The 22,642-nt window shown below is 39.3% G+C and overlaps 2 protein-coding genes and 1 long non-coding RNA gene across 5 annotated transcripts; 1 reads left to right on the top strand and 2 right to left on the bottom strand.

Moving 5' to 3' along the window:
* The first annotated feature begins 11 nt into the window (after positions 1-11).
* Positions 12-13,952, top strand: LRRC39 (leucine rich repeat containing 39). The gene is made up of 9 exons (XM_081323988.1): positions 12-88; positions 343-610; positions 1,056-1,161; positions 3,731-3,887; positions 5,491-5,627; positions 8,692-8,837; positions 9,682-9,834; positions 12,818-12,957; positions 13,714-13,952. The coding sequence occupies exons 2-9, from the start codon at positions 450-452 to the stop codon at positions 13,758-13,760; spliced, it is 1,047 nt and encodes a 348-aa protein (XP_081180114.1). The 5' UTR covers positions 12-88; positions 343-449; the 3' UTR covers positions 13,761-13,952.
* LOC308665775 lies at positions 8,863-13,111 on the bottom strand. Its single transcript, XR_014025955.1, has 2 exons — positions 12,992-13,111; positions 8,863-9,189 (listed from the first exon to the last, which is right to left on the bottom strand). It is a non-coding gene; the product is annotated as an uncharacterized lncRNA (long non-coding RNA).
* Positions 13,778-22,563, bottom strand: TRMT13 (tRNA methyltransferase 13 homolog). 3 transcript variants are annotated; one of them, XM_081323985.1, is made up of 11 exons: positions 22,404-22,563; positions 21,259-21,305; positions 21,110-21,176; positions 20,271-20,333; positions 19,036-19,108; positions 18,644-18,750; positions 17,920-18,087; positions 17,288-17,354; positions 15,504-15,578; positions 14,712-15,111; positions 13,778-14,196 (listed from the first exon to the last, which is right to left on the bottom strand). In XM_081323985.1, exons 1-11 carry the CDS (start codon positions 22,539-22,541, stop codon positions 14,019-14,021), a joined length of 1,383 nt encoding a protein of 460 aa, XP_081180111.1. In that variant the 5' UTR covers positions 22,542-22,563; the 3' UTR covers positions 13,778-14,018. The 3 variants fall into 3 exon arrangements, with proteins under 3 accessions (XP_081180111.1, XP_081180112.1, XP_081180113.1); XM_081323986.1 differs by having other exon boundaries at positions 19,036-19,105; XM_081323987.1 differs by having other exon boundaries at positions 21,259-21,301; positions 22,404-22,547.
* Positions 22,564-22,642: the final 79 nt, after the last annotated feature.

Raw genomic sequence — 22,642 nt, 5'->3', positions numbered from 1 at the left:
AATGGCTTTAACAAAGCTATCAGGATTCATAACGGAATTCTTATTGTACAGAAATCTCTGGGCCATGGAAAACCATCTGTGGTTTCAAGTAAGTGGTTGATAAAATCCTTTAATTCACTCCTGGAGAGGGGGGAGTGAATTGGCAAGGAGTTTGTTGTTGCTTTGCAGCTAAAATTGGGAGCACGCTTTTCAAATGGCTGGTTCTTTTCAATTGCCATTATTTTGCACAGTTATCAGAGAAGCTTTGCCCTAAAACCTGTGGCAGGCCACAGAAGTCTGCACGCAGGACTCCTAAGAATAGGCTCGGTGTTAATGGTGAATTAATGTTTGTCCTTCCTATAGATGTTTCTCCTGGATGTCAATTAAAAATCCAGAAATTGAAGGCATTTTTCCATCTCACACGGGTTTCCTGTTTCGCTCACAACAGTTCTGGATACCTTAGCAAAAAAATGAAAGTGGGGGCTGAATTTGAATGTGGAAGAGCTGTGACTGAAACCGCGGTTTCTGTTGGCTCATTTATGGCTATTAAAGACCTGTGGGAAGTCAGAATCCAGAAAATCACCGAAGAGCTTCGGAAGCAAAAAGAATTCAGTCAAAAGGCTGCAGGGAGGTAGGTACTCAGAGATCCTTGGGATGAGAAGTGTGATCATATTTCAATTGCGATCTCTTTCTGATTTTCAGGAGATCTCCAAAAATGTAAAAAAAAAACAACCCAGCAAATACTGAAGTAGTAGATTTTTTTAAAAATGTTCCAAAATACTCTTGGCTCTGTTCTACAAATAGCAGTTGTAATGCATTCCAGTGTTCTGCTACTAAAATCTCCTTTATGTCAAGGCCAGCCCGAGGATGATATTCAACTTGGCTGTAAATGCAGTAAAGTATGATGATTTAGGAGCTTTTGGTTTCCGAGAAACAGTTAATACTAACTGCTCCACTGTTTAATAGCAACAGCTGTGCTGCCTTATCAATTCCAGACTACAGAAGTTTTAAAGCACGTTGGAAATTGCAGCAATAAGGAAAATGCATCTCTAAACCTTTACAACTTTTATTTCTAGACTGACAATTATTTGGGAAGAGAGGACGAGTTTGGCCAAGCTGAAAGGCAAAGTAATCAACGAAGATGGAAGGGCTGTTTTAAGGATTGAGCAGGAGGAATGGCAGGTATTTGTGCAAGAACTGCTAAGAGATGAGTTTTCATTCTTCACTTTGCTTCAATATTTTGTTTTATCAGTTTAATGTTCAGCTGCTTCCCCACTTCCTGGAGACCTGCAAGAGCTATTTGCTTTTGGCTGAGAGCCCTTGGAAACATGTGGAAAGAACAGCATCACTTTTGCTAATTATAACTAGGGCACGATTAATGTGAATTCAAACAATGCAATATTTGATTTAGTGTGACTTGTAAATTGATTTCAGGTTGGGTTTAATGGAACCCAAAATTCAGTTCATGGAAGGCTAGATTGTGCAGTCAATATGCACAGATGTTGCTCATCTTTGTATATGTAAAATGGAAGAAAGAAATATGTCAAAGGAAACAGAACAAGTTCAAAAAAAAGAAGAGGCTTGTTAAGAGGAAAAATGTGATGTAGTTGAACCTTATTAATGTCATAGCAACACTAAAATAGGACAAGCTATTGGAATGGCTAAATCTACAGAGCGCATTATTATAAAACATGCATGGGAAATTTTTAAAAAATGCCAAATTGCATTACCTTTTTGTTGTTTGCAAACATCTACAAGGAGATTGAGACATAATGTTTTCATCAGTGTAGGATTACCTTTAGGAGTGATATTCAATTTTTTTTTGTTTTTAGATAACATTTCTATTGCCTCTATGATGTTGTTAATAAGTTTAAACTGTAGATATATTCTTTCTATTCTTTACTGTAAAAAAATCATTAACACATATATAATTTATGTTAGAAATTTTCCATTGCCTATTTCTGTCAAACTGGAACCAATTATCCTATTTTCTATAGAAACATCAGCTCAAATAGTGCAAATTCAAATAATGTGGTCATTTTGTGGGATTCATTAACTGCATTAATCAGGACCTAGCTGTATTGATTAAGGATTTGATTTTAACAATGATTTGAAAGTGTTGAATTTAAATACGATCATCCTTATATGCAATACTAATCCAGTGTTATTTTGAAAATTCCTAATTAGGTTATGTGCCTCTTTACTGTTCCTTTATTTTTTATCTCTTCTTTTTGCTTGGTTGTGTTTCTTAAATATCTCTTTTTCATAAAAAAAAAGACTGAGTTGCATACAACCAGATAATCAATGTATGGCAGCAGTGGCGTAGCGTGGGTTGTCAGCACCCTGGGCAAGGCAAGTGACGTCACGGCACCGCCGAAAAGACGCGCCCCGCAGCGGCGTAGACTTTCCAAGAAGAGTCGCGCGCATGCGGGATGCTTCCGGGTCCCTCTCGAGGGCGGCTGGGCGGGGCTCCGACCTGCAAGAGCCACTGCATTCAAGCTCGCACGTGAGCCCTGCTAAATAAAGCCACGCATGTGCACGAAGCTAGGCCGGCTGGCCGGCGGGTCCGTCTTCGCTCGGCCAAGCCTGCCGGGGCGCCTGCGGGGCGCTTGCGGTTGGCCTGAGCCTGGGCGAAGAGTTGGGTGCTTCTATTTATTTTATTCAGTTTATGTGGCCACCCATCTCACCTGCCGGACTCGTTTCGCTTTGCAAGAAAGAGCAGCTCGAGAGCGGAGCCAAGCCGACTCTGTGCAGCCCTTGGGGCTCCCTGAGCAGCTCAGTGCGAGCACGCCCCCCCCAGATGTTGCTCCCGGTGCGGCCGGCCCCCCCTGCACCCCCCACGCTACGCCACTGTATGGCAGCATTGTCTTAGTTTTCTTTACAAGAGGCTATCCATATTTTTGTAGCCCAGGTTAGGTATACTGTACTTTGTCTCAGTTTCTTTAGTTCCTGAAACTGACTGTTGTAACCTTTTAATGTACAGGTAGCCCTTATCGTACATTCTTTTATCAATTGTTTGAATTTCCAACGGCACTGAAAAAAGTAACGTTTAATTGCTCCTCATACTTAAGACTGTCACAGCATCCCCCAGGTTCATGTGATCAAACTTCAGGCACTTAGTAGCTGGCATGTATTTACAATGGCTACAGTGTCCCAGGTCATATGACCACCATTTGCAGCCTTCCCAGCCCGCTTCCAAGAAACAAAGGCAATGAGGGGAAAACCAGGTATGTCTAACAACCATACGATTCACTTAACAACTATGGCAAAATGGTTGTTAAATTGGGTGCACTTCCCAGTTGTGGTCATAAATTGAGGACTGCCTGTAGAGTTATTGATCTGGTGCAGAGGTGTCAAACTCAATTTCATTGAGGGCCGCATCAGCATTGTGGTTGCCCTCAGGGGGCCGGGTGAGTATGGCCAGGGTGGGTGTGGCCTACTGGGTGGGTGTGGCTTGAGTGCGTATGGCCTACTGGGTGGGTGTGGCCAGCTCTACATCGTTCGCATCAAGGGTGCCTATGGGGGCCTGGGCAGGAGTGGGACAGATCTGAGGGTCTCTGGCAGAAGGAGGGTCTCTGGGCCAGGGTCAAGGCAGTGGGGGCCGTTCCCTCACTGTTTCCAGGATGGCTTCACGGGCCACATGAAACCACTTTGCAGGCCGGATCCGGCCCCCGGGCCTTGTGTTTGACATGTCTGATCTGGTGTGCTTAGAGACTCCACCCCTTTTTTGTTTTCTCTCATTCAAATTTAGACTCTACCATCTTGCTTACTGAAACTGAATTACCTGCAGGAATGGCAGCTTCACAGAACTAATTTGATCAAAATCCCTCACTACGTTGGTCGCTTTCAAAATCTTGTGGTCCTAGATCTATCTCGAAATTCTATTACAGAAATTCCTAGGGAGATTGGTGAGTTTCATGTCAACATTCCTCCTTGTGATTTACCTCTTCAGGTTGGGTTTTGAATTAGGAAGTTCCTTGAAATTAAGGAAGTGCTTAATTTTTAAAAACTCTTGATAAACAGCACAGGCTCGAAAGAAATTGAGAGCCCTATTCTTTGAATATATTACATTTTTAACTTACTCTCTTTGTTTCTTTGGTTCTTTCAAAATGTTTATTGTGCTTTATAGCATTATGAGATGTTTTCACAATATTCCAGAAGCTTCCCATGATTATCTTATAAAACTGATGCAACAGTAAAACAAGTGAGTCTTGACACATTATAAACATTATAGATTTTGACCTGTGCTTTTTTGTAACACAGTCCACTTTCATCAGATATTGACAAGATTATTTATTAGCAATATCTGTATAGTCCAATCACTATTCTGTGGGTGGTGCATATATCAATGAGTCAAGAAAGGAGAACAAAGGACTACTACTCTGAATAAACAACACACACAAACTATATAACAATATACATGGCTGCTACAATTATTCATCCTCAAAGGGATGTTAAAACAGAATTGTCTCACAGTCTTTTTGAAATGTTAAGAAAATAGTGGTGAAAAATACCTCCAGGGGAACATGTTCTGGAACGTGAGGGCTGCTAATATAAGAGCTACTTTGTGGACCACATACTATCTTTATCGAGCAGAATTTCCTGTTCTTTTTTAACATTCCTGGTCCTCAGTTGACTCAATTTTATTTTTCAAGAAGCACGGTGTTGAGATACTTTAAAAAAGACATTGGGGTGAACTGGTGGGTTTGTTCAGCAAGGGATATAAAGGTTTCTGTCATTTGGCAACTGGAAAGAAGCAGCTGTTTCTGGAACAAGAGTAAATTTTTTCTCTGTTTTTTTTCCTGTTCTAGTCTCCTGATTTCTTCATAGTGTCCTAAGTACCGTAACTTTCCTTCTATACATTCCATGTGTATTGAGACTACATTTTGCAGAATTTCTTATCTCATGGCCTGAGTTTGGAAATTCTGTGTTGTAACTCTGATGCATCTGAATTGAGGACAGTTGAATTACTTATTGTATGAAATTTATAGAGCCACCCAATTTCATCAACTTAAGAGTGGCTTACAATAAAACAATAAAAAAACAGAATAAAAATGATGGAAAAAACAAACAAAAAAAACCCTAATTAAACAAAGCATCAATTGAAAACAAGCCCCATCCAAGGATGGAAAAAGAACAGATCTCTTCAAGGCTTATTTACAAGTTACCAGAGTTGAGAACACGCAAACTTCTAACGAAATAGGTATCAGAAAAAAGTGTTGAGTAAATTATGCAGATTATTGGATATTTGTTATTGGCTGGATCAATAATGTAACTAGGAAATGAAATTGGTTTCCAATATTAATTCTTGGGCAACTTAACATTTCTATGAGTGAAGTAATGTTAGACTTCTAAAATGAGTCTTAAAAATCTGTAGAAGCTTTCTCTTAATTTTAATATTCTTGATCTTTTTCCTTTCCCTCTAATTTTAACAGTTTTTTTGTTTAAAATGAAGCTTTTTGCAAGTGAATATTAAACCAAGGTTTTCTTTAATCTGTCTGGCTTTTATAGGTCAATTGTCAAATCTTCAGGAGTTGATTCTCAGTTATAATAAAATTAAATTGGTTCCTAAAGAATTAGGCAACTGTGTTGGCTTAGAAAGACTCGAGTTGGCAGTAAATAGAGACATCTGTGATCTTCCCCATCAGGTTAGGAAATATCATAGTCTTCCTCTATGTTCATAATAACCAGATGTTTAAATGTTTAAAATGATTTGTAATAAACTAACAAATGAGCAGCTAATGAACATTCGTTTGCTCCCCTATATGAACATACTTGTTTGCCTCATCAGTCATGCAAAATGTGTCACTGACATGGAGGCATCAGATGGTGATTTTTCTTCCCTATAACATTTCAGCAGCTGCATGCATAGCCTCACAATGAGAGATGTCACTGCTGATAAATTATATCACTACCTCTGTAGTTGAATCAAGAGTCTCACAGCAATTTCATATAATAAATTAAATTTTAATGGCCTTCACCCTGCTAGTGTTTTGAATTTCGTCCCTCAGACCTTGGTTGAACGTGATGAAAAAAAAACCCTTTTTATCTTTTTCCTTGTTCTGGGTTTGTTATTTCTGTCATCTTTATGTGTGTGTATTGTTTTCTTCTCTTAGAACAGGGGTCAAACTGCCGGCCCGCGGGCCAGTTTCATCATACCCAAGAGGTGCCCATCCCATTGGTGGCAATGCAAAGTTGCGATATGTCGTGACACGTCACATGACGTGGCGGGTTTGACACCAGTGTGTCAACGCTGCTAACATCGGATGTTCTTGCTTTGACAACTGATGAAAATGTAGCCATCTTTTCTCTTTTGCTTTTAGAGTTAGATGATGCTGGGAGGGGGGATGTGGATGAGAGTCCAGTTAGTCATAACAATAATAAGTCAGCCGTGGGAATCAAGGTTATTGCACCCAGAGCTGATATTTGGCAGGCTGGAGATCTGGTGAGAAAGCCTGCGCTTCAAGCTAATTGGGGAATGTGATTTATGACTGTTAATTGGAAGAGGGAATTGTACTTTGCTACTTTGTGCCCAGGGGAGGGGGATTCAGTTTTGGGCTTTAACTATGTAGTGCCGATACTTTGCTTCTCGAATAAAAGGTTCTTTTGAACAGTTTCATCTGTCGAAACCATGACACCGTGTTTTAGAAGTATTTTTAAACAATTTGTAAACTGCTCAGAGTTGCTTGGAGGCATATAAATTTAATACATTATTATTATGAACTTCCAGTGTATTAACAGTACATGTATACATGAGGGTTGCCATTATAAATCAAGTTTAGAATTGCTTCATGTGGTTCTTGGTTAATTTAAGTATACAAATTGTCCTGGAATTATTAGATGTACATAATATTGTAGTCCTTCAGAAATACCCTATTGGGAATGGAAGGTATTCTAGGTTAGACCTCACATCTGATACCAATGCAATCAGACTTAGGGCCTGTTTCATGTATCACATCAAGTCAAGGGTTTCTTTTAAAGTTTGATTGGTTGAACAAGCAATCAAGAATTTTGCCATCTCATTTAAGCCTCAAACAAATCACATGCTGGCTTCAGGTTATGTGTGAATGAAATGCATAATTAAGCTGCTCATTTTCTGAAATTCTAGAGTATCATATATAATTGCATATAAGCCCATGCACGGATAAATCAAACCTTAAATGTTTAACCAAAATACCATGAAAAATGTGCCAGCTGTGGATAAACCAACCTACATTATTCATGTACTTTTGGTTAAAAATTACAGGGTATCCTAATTTCCAGATGACCTTATTAACTATTATATACAGGAAATATAGATTTAAATACTTTAAATAGTACAACCATATACGGTATACTCGGAGATAGTCATTTGAGAATAAGCTGAACCCAATTTTTTTGAGTGCATTTTGGCACTTAAAATTCTCGGTTTATCTGCAATTATATACAGTGATTCTAAATTTCTTTTTATAAAATAAAGGGAATTAGGTCTTGGTTACTCGTAGGGCCACCTTTCTTCCATACGTATAGTCCTTGACTTATGACCATTCATTAAGTGACTAATCGAAGTTAAAGTGACGGGGCAAAAAGTGGCTTACAACCCAGTCCTTGCACTTATAACTGTTGCAGCATCCTTATGGTGATGTGTGATCAGAATTTGGACATATGGCAACTGGCCTGCATCTATGACATCTGCGGTGCCCCTGGGGCCATGTGATCGCCATTTGCTACTTTCCCAGCAAACCTCCAACAATCAAAGACAATGGAGGAAAATCCATTAATCGTGTGACTCACTTGACTGCAGTAAAAAAAAAAGGTCATTGAATCTGGCATGACTCCCTTAACAACTGCCCCACTTACTGATAGAAGTTCCGGTGCTGATTGTGGTCATAATTTGAGGACTACCTGTAGCTGCTGCTTATCATATGCAGCAATCCAACCAAGCTCCCAATGCCTTCAATTAAGCAATAACACTAAATGGGACTAAAGAAGCAAGATTTCCTTTCTTTAATGCCTAATCCTTGAGAATCACATCGCTGCCCCACTTCAAGATTTGTGCAGTGCTCACTGACAGTGACGTTATTTAGTTGAAGTCTTTATAACCTGGCTCTTTCCTCAGGCTTATGGCTATAGAGTTGGTAGGGCTCTTGGGGATTGTCCGATTTTGAGAGGGTGGTTCTTGTTCCCCAAACGTTTTTTTTTTTCATTTTATAGTGTATTGTGTTGCATCATGTATTGTACTGTACCCTATTCTGTTGTGCTATATATTATATGTCATCCAAGATCGTAATGGAGTTGGGCAGCTTAAAAATAAGAGTTAAACAACTGAGTAGAAGCACTCAGGAAAGATCAACTGTTTGTCCAGAGTCCACTTTGAACATTTCTGGACCTAATGTACTATTTTAGGGTTTCTCAACTTAGTAACTTGGAGATGTGTGGATTTCAACTCCCAGAATTCCCCAGCCAGCCTGCACCATTTGATCTAGCTTCAGTGTTGCTTTCTTAGCACTTACAGGATCAACGCATTAATGTGTGTGGGGAGGGGAACCCACAAAAATAACATGAATCAGGTGTCACTTCCCTCTCGATCCCTGAGCAAAGCATGATAGATGTCTTGCCAGAATGCAGAATTTCCCACTGTTCCATTATAACTGAAGCTGACATCATTTGATGAAATGTGGTTTATCAAAATTAATCTTCACTAAGATTCTTTATTTCTTTTTCTTTTTTTAGCTGAGCAACTTGAAGAAGCTTTCTCACTTAGATCTGAGTATGAACCGGTTCACTACTTTCCCTCTAGTCATTCTAGATATGCCTAACTTGGAGTGGCTAGATATGGCGAGCAACAGGCTGAAAGAAATCCCTGGAAATATTGACAAGCAAGTATAACAATCAGAGATGCGATTCATGTCTGTGTGACTTAATTATCAAAGATCTTGTAGTTTTATTTCCATAGACAAAAACAAAAGGTTGTTACTTACCTAACGAAACAAATACAATTCAGACAAGCAGTTGAATTATATGTATCCTGTAACAGTCATACGACATAAAGGCTTTTTAAAATAGGACCTAACAATTTATTTAAGTAGATAAACTGAAATGTATACCATTTGGATCCCATTCTTTTAACTGATTTTAAGAGCATTTTAATTGTTGTATTGTTGAGCATTTCTTGTAAAAAAAAATCTTTCAGGTAAACAGTGATTTGTTTCACAGATGGGGAAAGTAAAGCTGAAAAATATAATTAATGGTTACCAAAATTCAGAAAGTGTTCAATTTAAAACCAGTCAGTCTAGGTTCATATCTTTATCTGATGGCACTTTGTATACACTTTTAATAATGTTTGGTTCATTGCTGTTGAAATTACAGAAAATGCCTTTAGAGAAGGATGAACAGATAAATGATAGTTATTTCACTGAAGACTGCTGTTCATATTTTCCCATGGAAATCTGCAGTATTTATCAGATGTATTAAAACTTTTAATTAAGTTGGAACAGTTATGAAGTACTGTTAACTCCGACCAAAATAAACAGCAAGCAGAGAACTATGATTCTCTGGCAGGGAGTCGGGCTTTTAAAGATTCCAAATTGCTTAAGGTTATCACACTTCACTTTTGCACTCCAGGTCTATAGCCCAAATGAGAAATTCTACAGTAAGACAAACTATTATACATCATCTTCAACTGATGTTCTTTCTAATGAATAGACCCATTTGACTTTACAGAGCAGAAAACCTACATACTTTGTGGCTCCAAAGGAATGAAATAACCTATTTGCCTGAATCTATTTCTAATCTTAAAAATATGACCACCCTTGTTCTGACCAGCAACAAACTGCAAGATATTCCTAAATGCCTAAAGGACATGCTAAATCTAAGGTAAGGGGGGGGAAGAGAAAACCCACCTTAGCTGCAATTGGAAGATTAAATGCTCTAGATAAATGTAACTGGCTTTGTTGTCCATGGCTGATGTTTTTAGTCTTCTTTTCAAAAGTTTGCTCAGATTCATCCCTAATAACATGCTGAATGCATTATTAATCTCAATCTCATCTCCAGTCTCTGCACAATATCTGAGAACTGACATACTGTACTGTCTTAGGAAGCAATTATGTTTCCAGATTCCTCAGCATCTATTAGAGAACAGCTGAGAGGAACAAAATCTAGAACTGTACTAGCAGGTGATATTTTAAATTATCTTGTGCTTTTTACTTAGCAAGTAAAGTTTTTCAGAATTGGTTTGCCTCCTTCCTAGGGCTGAGATAAAGTGATTGGCCCAAGGTTACCAAGTTGGCTTTGTGCTTTAGACAGGATAGGCACTCATAGTCTCCTTATTTCTAGCTGATGCCTTAAACCAGGGGTCCCCAACCTATGGTCTGCGGCCCGAGACCGGGCTGTGGGCTCTTGGCCAGCGGGCCGCGGAAACGGCTGGCCGGTGTGTACATGTGTATTCCCCCCACACACACTCGTGGTAGCACCCATGGCCCCATTTGCACATGCACATGGACGTGACAGGGATGCTAGCGTGGGATGGGTGTCTGTAGCCCATTTGCACTGCTAGCCTGGGTGGTTGGTGCGGCGCGAACGGGCTGCTAGCCGCCGTGGGAGGTGTGCGGCTGTTTGTGCATGCGCACTGCGCCAGTGCAGGCCACATGCATGAATGGGGCTAATGCCACACCACTGTGCGTGGCCCCGTGCGCATGTACACCAATTTTGAAGCTGCTCTCCTTCCCTCTGGTCCTTGAGCCTGGAAAGGTTAGAGACCTTTACCTTAAACCACTATACCAGGGGTCAGCAAGCTGAAACAGTGAAAGAGCCACTCGGAACCGGTTCCCTCACAAAAGAAAAAACTGGGAGCCGCAAAAAAGAGTGCACACGCATGCACAAAACAAGAGGCTGATCAGCGGCCGGGTGTATGAGTCCTCCCGGGAGCTCTGACAACTCCGTAAGGCCAGCCCCGAACTTCAACAAGTGGAAATTGAGGGAGATTGCCAGGAACACGAGATCAGTGTTTCTCAGCCCGCGCGGATCTCACCCTTCTTGCAGTCTCCTTCTCTCTGTTTCAGCTTGCTTTCGGCTACTTTTCCTTTGGGGGAATCCAGCCTCTGCCACCCCCTTCTCTCAACAGCTGGATGCCCCGGAAGAAAAGCAGCCGAAGGTAGCAGCTCTGCAAGTCTCCGCCAAGAGAATGGGGTGGCGGAGGCTGGATCCCCCAAAAGAAGTGTCCGCTGAGATGAGAGAATGGGGTGGCAAGCTGCCGAGAGAATGGGGCGATGGAGTGCTCCGCCGAGAGAATGGGGCGGTGGAGGCTTGCCGCCCATTCTCTCAGCGGAGACTTCTTTCGGGAGATCCAGCCTCTGCTGCCCCGAGAGAACAGCAAACCGCCCCATTCTCTTGGCGGAGCGCTCCACTGCCCCATTCCCTTGGCGGCTTGCCGCCCCGTTCTCTCATCTCGGCGGAGAATTCTTTCGGGTTGGCAAGCCGCCGATAGAATGGGGCGGTGAAGCGCTCCGCCGAGAGAATGGGGCAGCTTGCTGTTCTCTCGGCGTGGCAGAGGCTGGATCCCCCGAAAGAAGTCTCTGCCGAGAGAATGGGCGGCAAGCCTCCACCGCCCCATTCTCATTTCGGCAGAGACTTCTTTCGGGGGATCCAGCCTCTGCTGCCCCATTCTCTCAGCGGAGCGCTCCACCGCCCCATTTTCTCTGCTCGGGCTGTTTCTGCGTGGGCTGTTTCAAGCCTCGGCAGAGAGAAGGGGAGGCAAACTGCCCCTTCTCTTTGCTCAGGCTGTTTCAAGCCTCGGCAGAGAGAAGGGGAGGCAAACCGCCCCTTCTCTCTGGGGAGGCAAACCACCCGTTCTCTCTGCGGGGGCTGCTTCAAGCCTCGGCAGAGAGAAGGGGGAGGCAACCCTAACCCTACCCCCCCCCGCAAACGAAGAGGTGGTGAAGGCAGATCTGCAAGCCTCCACCATCCCCCCTACTCACCTTTCTAGCTCTCCCGTCTCTTCCTCCACTGCTGCCAAGTGCAGTTAGAAAAACAAAGAGGTTTGTGGGTAGTTCCACAAACGGTTTGTGGGCGGTCCCACAAACGGTTTGTGGGCGGTCCCACAAACGGTTTGTGGGCAGTCCCACAAACCAACCAATCAATTTAAACTTTGCAAGGTTTTTTTTGTGAGAAGTTTAAATTGATTAAACTTTTTTAGTGCCACTTTTTTTTTTCAAAAGTAAACATGGCGGAGGGAGGAGGCCTGGGAGCCGCACGGGACAGCTCAAAGAGCCGCATGTGGCTCCGGAGCCGCGGGTTGCCGACCTGTGCACTATACCAAATTGGCTTTTGGGCTAAAGATACAATGAAACTAATTTCATATGGTACAGAATTTTTGTTAACATGAAAATAATACGTAATCCTAACTGAGCCACATTTTCTCATAAGTATAACCATGAAATCAGATGCTTTTGTTTAATGTATTCATAATTTACCATCTTATCTGAACTTGATATAGTATGGTTATCTTTAACTAGGTTTTGTTGAAACAAGCTGTGACAATCTGGAGTCTACACCTCTACCATATAATTTTTATCTCAATTTTAGTTTAAAACAAGAGCTTATTTAAGAAATCCAGTGAGGTTTTAAAGTCAACCTGGTTAACCTAAAACAGATTCTCATAATTCTCTGTGGAGTGAGAAAGGGGGGAGAAAAAAAGACTAGTTTAATGCAGGGCTAATATAGGCTCAACATTAACACTAAACCATTATTCAGTGTTCCATGTTCCAATATTTTTATCTAAAAGTCAAATTATTAAGTTTGAAACAGTGACTCTAGTTTAAGGAATACCAGTTCATTAATTCCATTATATAATGCATAATAGATTTGTCAACTTCAGAGATAACCCATTAAAGCTGCAAGTGACACTTCCTCCTTGTGAGAATCCCGAAGAGGAAGAGGAGCAAGAACTCTATGGAATTCAGTTCATGCATTTATATATCCAGGAATCACTCAACAGTGAAGGTACCACTTATTTATGTTTAAAATAAATACTCACTCAGTGAGGAGACTGCCATATTTTTCAAGAGCTGAGTTTGCACGTAACCTTAAACCAGTTTTTAATGACGGGCTTGTTGGACAAGCAATAGTGGCCTTGTGGATGGAAAGCAGGAAGCCAAAATAGGTAGCTTCGTAGTACACAACCACCAAACATTCTCTCTCTTAAAAAGTCTGAATCAGACAAATGTGACCTGCAATATTTTTAAGAGTTGTTAAAGGCAAATTTGTGACACTGGAATTTCCCTGACATTGTGGCATTTTATATTGTTTAAAGGTTGAGATCCAAAATATTAAACAATATCCAATCTGAACTTGACCATTAAATTATTCTGATATGTGAACCAGAGTACCAATACTGTTCGCTTTAGCGCTAAAATGCATGGTCTTAATGTTATATGAACCATGCCGCAATGGTCCAATAAACAAACATTTGAAACATCCTAGTTTATGTGAGGTCACAGAGCTCTGGAGAGAGTAAACCTTCCCTCTCCTCTTTAAGAGAGTTGCTGGGGCAGAGTGGGCACTGCAAAAAAGAGTACAGGAAGCTGATGCATAATCATTAAGTACCGTGAAAAAATAAGGTTATGCTGCCCCACATGATTCCTAGGTCAGGTTAGGTAAATGCCTTAATCTTTTATACTGGAAAAAAAACCTTTTACAAAGTTGATATATTTCCGAAAAACGTTCATTTCTTGGCACACATACTTTTTTTTCTTTCAGAAAATACGGACAGTGATATTCCAGGTGCTGCTGACACCACGGACTGAAAAAACAAAACAAAACACCAAGCTGATACGGTTATTATTACAAATTTTTGGAGCACAGAAAAAATTGAAACTGAAATGCAGCCAGATCTGTTGTAACAAATATTTTGAGCTGTCTACTTATTAGTAGTACTTTTTTTTTCTGATCCAAAGAATGCTGTAAGCTATCTCTGGTTTGTTAAACACAATCCTGGATGTTACAAACTTGCAAATCCTGGAAGCAGTGAAGCTCCTGAAACACCTTTAAGCAGTTGTGGAAGATCACGAAGACTGAGCTGGAACAGCTGTCAGAAGAACATTTTCTAATGACACACTGGAGTCTGTATAGTGCTGCAACACAGCTTCATATCCTCTCTGCTCTAAGTATTCGATCCGACCGTGATCAATCAACAATTTGCAAAGGTGCCCTATCTGCTTTCGTTCGTCAGCAGTCAGCAGCCTGGAACAAAAAAAAAAATTTTAGAAACTAAAGTGACTAACTTTCACACTCTTTCAAGCAATTCAATGCAAGCTTGTTTTTTTTCCTTCCAATATAAATAAAGGATTCATTGATTAGTGTACTATTAATCAGCTGTGACATAAACGTTAATTGAATAAAGACTAGTCCAACTTAAGACTTTCTTACTGCATAAATGATAAAAAACACATTTTGGCAGTGAAAATATTTAAAATATTTATCTTTCCGAAACCTATTGTTGTTAAGAGTAGAAGGAAGATCTACTGGAAGTAAGCAAGAACAGTTACCTGGGCAAAAGGGGCAAAAACATTTTTTAAGTCCAGAACAATGAGATGTTATTCCAGTGAAGCAGGAGGAAGTACAGTACAACCAGACTTGCAAGACTGTACTATTTTAGTAAATCTCAATAAAAGTAAATTTTAGTCTTCCTGTGGAGTTAATTTCCTAGTCTGGCCTGTGTAGTGGGCTGACAATTGTACTGAAAGTGAGCCACATACCCTTGAAGACTATCCAAACCGCAGTCAGCATTTATATCATCCCGATCATGTTCACCTTCGTTTCTTTGTCCTTTATTCTGAATGCCACTTCTGCTGGTCTCCGATCCTCTTTCTCTCATGCCACAGGTAGCCCAGCTGGTCATTCTTTTGAAAAAATTAAATTCTATGGGGCCCAGTCCTACTCTTGTAAAGAAATCTTGGCCAACATAATGCCTCCACTCACACCTGTGATGACAACAAAGTGCAATAACAATTCCAGCTATAGGGCTCCAGTTTTCTGTTCCACACTTGCTATGGATTTTGCCAGAACAATCAGTCTTGAGGCGTTTAATTACTGGGCCTTCCTTTTCTTCAGGACATGATTTCCTATAGGTGTCAACTAAGCATCTCAGAGCAAGATCTGTGAATAGAGGAGGATTATTTTTATCTTTAATTGCTACATGCGGTGTCAGCGCACACACACACACGCACACACACACACACACTAATGTAACTGTGAAAATTCTACATAATTTATAACTGGACCATGTTATCACGCAGTTTAAATCACTTTTTTTTTTTACTTTTGCCGCAAATCCATCACGAAGCATTCATTTTAAGCTAAGTCTTTATTATTACTGTTTAATAATAAGCAGGTTTAATGACTTCCATAAGCCTTGCTCATAAGCATCAATGGTAATCAATGTAATGCGAGCATGTGTACGTGAATAAAAGTTGTTGGCAAGCTTTTTTACTTCATTATCTTTTAAATGACTCATATCTTCAACATATGAGCAAGCTGTACTATTTTACCTGTTGCAGCACCACACAGATGCTTTCCAATTCCTACCAGAGGTAGTTTCTGTTCCATAAGAAGAGGAACTTTACCTGTCCAAAAAAAAAAATCCAAACAGAATGATGACATTCTGCTATCACCTTTGTTAATAATACACATCATCCTTCCTCAGCTTAATTCTTGGCCAATAACTCTCAGGAAACCTGAACATTATTCCTGTTACTGCTGATGGGGCATGTAAGTCAAAACATTTGGGGGCTTAAAAGTAATGCATGCTGCTACATTAATACGTAATGAAATACCATAGGAAAACACAGATTTAATTTAAAGGTTAATTATGGGGTAATATTAATTTGTTTTGATTGGACTGTTGTAACAATAGCCCCAGAAGGGAAGCTGTATTAAATCTTAATACCGAGGTCTTCAAACTTGGCCCTTTTATGACTTGTGGACTTCAACTCCCAGAATTCTTCAGCCAGGCACGCTGGCTGAGGAATTCTGGGAGTTGAAGTCCACAAGTCATAAAAGGGCCAAGTTTGAAGACCCCTGTCTTAATACGTATAAATCTAATATATATAATATAAAATATAAGACACCTTCTGATTGTGATTAAAAGTCTGTCTTATTCAGCATTCCAGTTCCCACAAGCTCTTTTCCAGCAGAATATGGAAAGCACATACAGTAACAGTTAATAATGCAGTTGTCCTAAGTAGAAGGGGTTCAGAGAGGGGAAAATAGCAGGAAAAAAAACCATGACAGCAAGTCACTAAGGAGAGGGAGGCAACAAAACAGCACTCAGAAGATTGGAGTGGCTGAGGGCCATTCTAGGACATCACTAGTGGCAGCTGGTAAAACAGAGGGAAAAGGAAACCACTTCTGGACTTTTGTGCTTGAGATGGATAAAAATGAAACTTTGATTTTGGGTTTTACTGACTAGAGAGATTTGTTGTTGTAGGAATGGCTAGATTATACTATTATGTAAAAGTTGAGGTTTGATGTTACTGTTTTATTCTACTCCACTAGAGGTAGTTGGAAGTCAATGCCCATTTTTTTCTCCCTCCCTTTTCTACACTTCTCCTTTCCCTCCCTTTTTCCCCTATTTTTGTGGGAATGGCCAGAATTTGGTCTCTCAAGAATTTGGTTTCTCACCCTTCAGCTTTTCCAGACCCCCCTAATGGGCCTCCCTGTTGGTTTCAGTGAGAGCACACTCTCCTGGCTCACAGGAGGGCTGGCATGTGGGAGGTTTGGGAAACGCTATGATAAAGCCTTCACATACATCTTATGGTACCTTGTTTTTGTGTGATCTCATAGGCACCTGAGTAATCCTTATTATTTCTATGTACCCTATTTCGTATGAGACTGATGAGGTTTTTTGTAATGTTGGAGGTGAATAAAAGTTCAGCGGGCAGTGCTCAGGGAGTTCTTTTTCGGAGACGAGGCTGCCTGGCTGGTTCAGGACAACTCTATCGACCCGGGTCTGATTTTCTTTTCCCTTCAATTTTCTTTTTGTATTTTATATTATAAATTAATAAAAACTGTAAAATGGAAAACAGAGGGAAGAAAAATGCAGAGAAGATTGGAGGGGGTGGGGCTACAGAGATGCACCATACTCTTTTATCTTTAATGTGATGACACTATCCTTGAGCAAGAAAAATCTTAGCATCCAAAACCAACTCTGTAGCCGCTGCACTTCTTCCATAACTGCAGTGAACACTACCTGCATCATTTTTTAAAAAAAACCAACCAGGATCATTTGCACTGTTTTTCAGAGAGTTCATAGAGAGACCTTTAAGGAACTTACTTAAACATAAATGCTGGATATCAACTTGAAGCCTCTGAAAGTAACGTTTTCTGTGTTTGCCATCTACCTGCAGGGTCAAACTACAAATTATTATGACATATTGGGTATATATACACACTGGTTGTATTTTACAACCTAGACAAAAAATTTTAGCACTGGCAAGATTCAAAATCTAATAATTTTAAAAAATGTTCTTACATTTCTGACATATTGCATTATTAAAATGTTAATTTTAATTTTCTGTGTTTGCCATCTACCTGCAGGGTCAAACTACAAATTATTATGACATATTGGGTATATATACACTGGTTGTATTTTACAACCTGGACAAAAATGTTTAGCACTGGAAAGATTCAAAATCTAATAATTAAAAAAAATGTTCTTACATTTCTGACATATTACATTATTAAAATGTTAATTTTAATTTTCTGTGTTTGCCATCTACCTGCAGGGTCAAACTACAAATTATTATAACATATTGGGTATATATACACTGGTTGTATTTTACAACCTGGACAAAAATGTTTAGCACTGGCAAGATTCAAAATCTAATAATTTTAAAAATGTTCTTATATTTCTGACATATTGCATTATTAAAATGTTAATTTTAACTATAGCAATAATCGCCTTACCTTGAACCTGGTAGATGCCCTTTCAACAAGAAGAAAATTAACATCTTGGACATCCTGTAGAGCTATATCCAACCAGTGGGACAGTTTTCCTCGTCCGGCTCCAAATTCCACAAAACAGTTCCCTGGTCCAAGCAAATGCAATCTTTTCATGTTACCTAATATAGAAGCCTATAGACATCAAGTTTATTTATGAACCAGCAAAGATATTCATTGTACTATTTGAATTAAGCGTGAATGAATCCTAAAATCAGCCATAGATTTTTGAAACGATATTGTATTATTGTAATTCTTCCAAAATGCATGGGCTTTGTGATTTAGTCCTATAGCCAAATACTATCTTCCTTAGGTTTTGCATGACTTATTATTTGCATGACATTATATTATTACTATTATTATAAATTATATTATTTTCAGTAAATTTAGAAAACTAATTCTTCCACGCTGACATTTATTTTTTAATATTTACTACAAAAATTAATTTTCTTTTGCAAAACCTAGAACAAAAAAAATCCTGAACGACTTTACAATATACCTAAAAGAAAATAAGGTTCATTAATATTCTTATGAAATGTTAGGGAAATCTAGGGTTGTGGATTAAACAGATTAAAAAAAACATGTATAAAATTATCAGTGTTTTCAAGGAAACAATAATTCAGCCACTAGAAAGCAATTTATTTAGAACAAGAAATTATACTAAATATATTAATTTTTGCAAGACAGCTACCTGTTGCTTTAAATGTTTAAAAGCTGCATCTCCATTCTGGGGATCGTTTAGGGCTTCTTCTAAGGCATGATGAGAAAGGATTTGGTCCTTAAGTACATAATTTATAGCTGAGAATAGAATGAAGAATTGTGTGTTTGAGTTTGAATTGAATTAACAATGTAAATATTCTCTCAAATGTCTGTTGTTGTTATTGTATGAGAAAACTAATATCCGATTTTGCAAATATTTTAAATGTAAACAACTTTACAATGTAGTTTACACTATTTACATTGTAAATAACTTTACAATGTAATTCTCATACATATCGAAATCCATTAAATAACAAAACAGTTATTTTGAATTATTTCATCGTTTATATTGTGTGATTACCCACATAAAAATAAAATACTTACCGTTATTTGCTTTTTTAAGCTTCCTAATTAAGTTCTCTAGTTCTTGTTTAGAAAGTGCAGAAATTCGTACCTGCTAGAATGGACATAGTATATTTCTTACTTTGTTTATAGAAACCCATCTATACAAAGCAAAAATAAGTCCAAAAATTGTACTACATCGGATAGGATCTAAACAATATCCAATTCTCCTTGACTAGAAAATATATTTAGATGAAGGACAAGAACAGTAATAAATACAGTACAATTCACAGGAGTGGAAAAGCTTTTCTTTTTGTTTTGTTTTCAATCAGTCGATGCCAATAAGGGTAACCATATCAAGCCTTCAGGTTATTGGGGGATGGGTGTTTGTATCCTATGTATTGCTCTCTTTTTTACAACACTTGATATAATTTTTGAATTGCATGCTACACAACATCTGTATTCAAATCCTATATCTATCTACATCAGGAAAGTCAAACTGCTGGCCTGCGAGCCAGATGCATCATACTGAAAACTGCGCTCACCCCATTGCTGGCAATGGAGAAAAAGTTGCAATATGTCACGTGACATCACGTGATGTCGCGAGTTTGACATGCCTGATCTATATAGAAAAGGTACAGTGCAGTCAGCATTTTTTAAAGCTAGCATACTTTTCTGCCAGTTCTTGAGCCATCATGTGGAAAAACACTTGGATGTCACGGCAAAATAAATGCTTCTGTCCATTCCAACACCAGGATTTTTCTTCCTGCTGCTCAAATAGCATTAGATATATTTTATATATTATTATTATTATTATTATTAATTGCCAAGACCAAATATCTTGCTGCTATAATTCTGCAACAGTGGCCAATGGTATGGTATTTGTTATCTCTGCAACTTCTATAAAACAGCATTCTTCTATAATATTCTCACTAAATATATTATTATTATATTTTAATCCTGTATGTCTCTCTGTCTGTCTACACATCTTTCTGGTCAACCCAATGCAGCAAATGTACCTAATATTTCTGCTTCAAATTTTCGCACAATTCTGTGAGGTGGGTTGGGCTAAGAGAGTGTGCCCTAGCCAGTTTTCATGCCTAAGCCAGGACTAGAACTCACAGTCTCCTGGTTTCTAGGCCAGTGCCTAATTCACAATATCAAACAGGCTATTGAGATAGGCAGCATATAAATTTAATAAATAAAAATAATGGATTTTTAAAAAGCAGCATTTATCTCTTCTAGCAGTTCAAAATATATTTAAGACATTTATTCACCTGTTCTTCAGATAATTCTGTTTCATTTTTCAGTCCTGCATTAATATCTTTAATAAAGTAGACCTTAAATGAAATATGGAAATATGTTATAGAGTAATTATTACTCTCTTTTCCAGTATTTACACGCATTAAGTTTTAAATGATTTAAGAAAAAACAAAATCATTCTGGAGTTTGATTGTACCTATAGCACGAAACAATCATAAAGTTATCATTTGTAATATTTAGACAAGTGTATACAGATAGGCGAACCAAGGACTATTTTTTCTATTAGCACAATAAGACCTGTAATAAACTTATGAATTCTAATTTTTATATAATATTTGACTAAACAAAATGTGACTTTATTTAACATCTATTATTTTCTACTTCGTTTGTTGTTGTTTTTACTGCTACCTACTGAAAGGATTTGCCTTATAGTTTGAAATTCTTGGCTTTAAGGCAGCCCTCTTTGCTCTGCTATAATACCCAAGACCCATTTATGTTGCAAACAGATTCTGGGTGCTTCCAGAACATGTTTCCATTATGCAATTATCTGGCTAAATTCACTGAATTCCACAAAGGATTCAGATAAACTGCCTTCTATTTGCAACTTCCCATATTTCTTCACAAACTTTCCAGTCTTTCTTATCTCTGAAAATCAATTAAGTATGAGAAAGTAGAATAGCGATACAATAAAGCCCTATTGTACAAACACTACCATATATTTATTGGTGGTTCTGTGATGCATCCATCTGTAAATATCCTTACTTTCATCAGGGTATTACTGGAGGCAGTTCTGCTAGTATGCCCCTAGAAAATCCCCCTTAATTTTATTTCAAGCAGTTTCAATGACACTTACAGGCTTTGGCTTCTCTCTTGAATTACACTTTTTCAAATGTTTTTGTAGCTGATCTTCATACACAGTGCTAAAATTAAAAATAAACAAATTAACAATGCTATTCGTTGTTCTTTTTTTTAAAAAAAATCACACAATCTACTCTTGCTTACTGTTTTGGATCCAAAGGACAAGGGATTCTTTTCCTTTTATGTTCTTCCTAGTTGAAAAAATAAACAATTTACTAAAACTTTTAAATCATACCCTTTTTCAGCTCCACATCCCCCCCAAAATAAAAGCGAGTCCCAATTGATATAGATGTAACATAATGGAATTGGTGGGGTGGGGAGAGAACATAATGGAATTGATTTACATTGGAATCAACAATATGTTGCCTTAAAAGGTGACTTATATCCAGGGGTGATGTGAAAGAGAAACCTTCCTTGAAAAAAATTATCTGAGGCACTTGTGGTTTTTTAAAAGAACTCTGTATTCTGCCACTGCCCGTTTTCCACTTGTACATTACTTGTTTTCTAAGTCGATGGCAACATTTTCTCTATGCATGGCATGCTAGGGAAACTGAGGCAGCCTCCTCCAACCCAGCAAAACTTGCCCTAAACATGTAATCACGTTCACAATCATCAGGATAATTTCCAGTACTGGGTGGCAGACGGAAATTTTATACCGGATGGACGTAAGAGATAAAAACGGGATGAACCAGAAAAATCTAACATCTCGTGTGTGTGTGTGTGTGTGTGTGTGTGTACATACTCTACATATATGACACGCAGGCGACCTGATCAAGGGGTGTGTGTGTGTACACACTCTACATATATGACACGCAGGCAACCTGATCAAGGTGTGTGTGTGTGTGTGTACATACTCTACATATATGACACGCAGGTGACCTGATCAAGGGGTGTGTGTGTGTACACACTCTACATATATGACACACAGGCAACCTGATCAAGGTGTGTGTGTGTGTGTGTGTACATACTCTACATATATGACACGCAGGCGACCTGATCAAGGGGTGTGTGTGTGTGTGTACATACTCTACATATATGACACGCAGGCGACCTGATCAAGGTGTGTGTGTGTACACTCTACATATATGACACGCAGGCGACCTGATCAAGGTGTGTGTGCGTGTGTGTACACACTCTACATATATGACACGCAGGCGACCTGATCAAGGTGAATTTCCTTCCTCCCTCTGCCTGTGGTCAGAAAAGATAAAACTGGAAGCTCACTGAAACAAAAGCTTCTTTTACAAATGAAACGGATCGTTCGCTTGTCTCGCTCTCCCCCTTACTACCTCCTCGGCGCTGTGCTCGCCACAGAAGCGCCTGCCCTGCGCCGGCACCATCTTGCAAAAGCGCTTCTTCCGCTCCACGAAATAGGCGCATCGCCCCGGCTGAGGAATAGAAGCCACCTCGGCCGGAGCCCCCGCCATCTTGCTTACAGGTGTCGTGGCTCCTCCCCCTCTCCTCCTTCCGCCCCGCCTCCCCCCGGGGGCCGCGTGGCCCGTTCCCCGCCCTTCCTGCCCGGCTCCTT

This window comes from Vipera berus (assembly GCF_964194415.1).
Source record: "Vipera berus genome assembly, chromosome: 3".
Classification (NCBI taxonomy): domain Eukaryota; kingdom Metazoa; phylum Chordata; class Lepidosauria; order Squamata; family Viperidae; genus Vipera; species Vipera berus.
The sequence above is the reverse complement of the archived record's forward strand: the minus strand, read 5'-3'. Positions and strand labels throughout refer to the sequence as shown.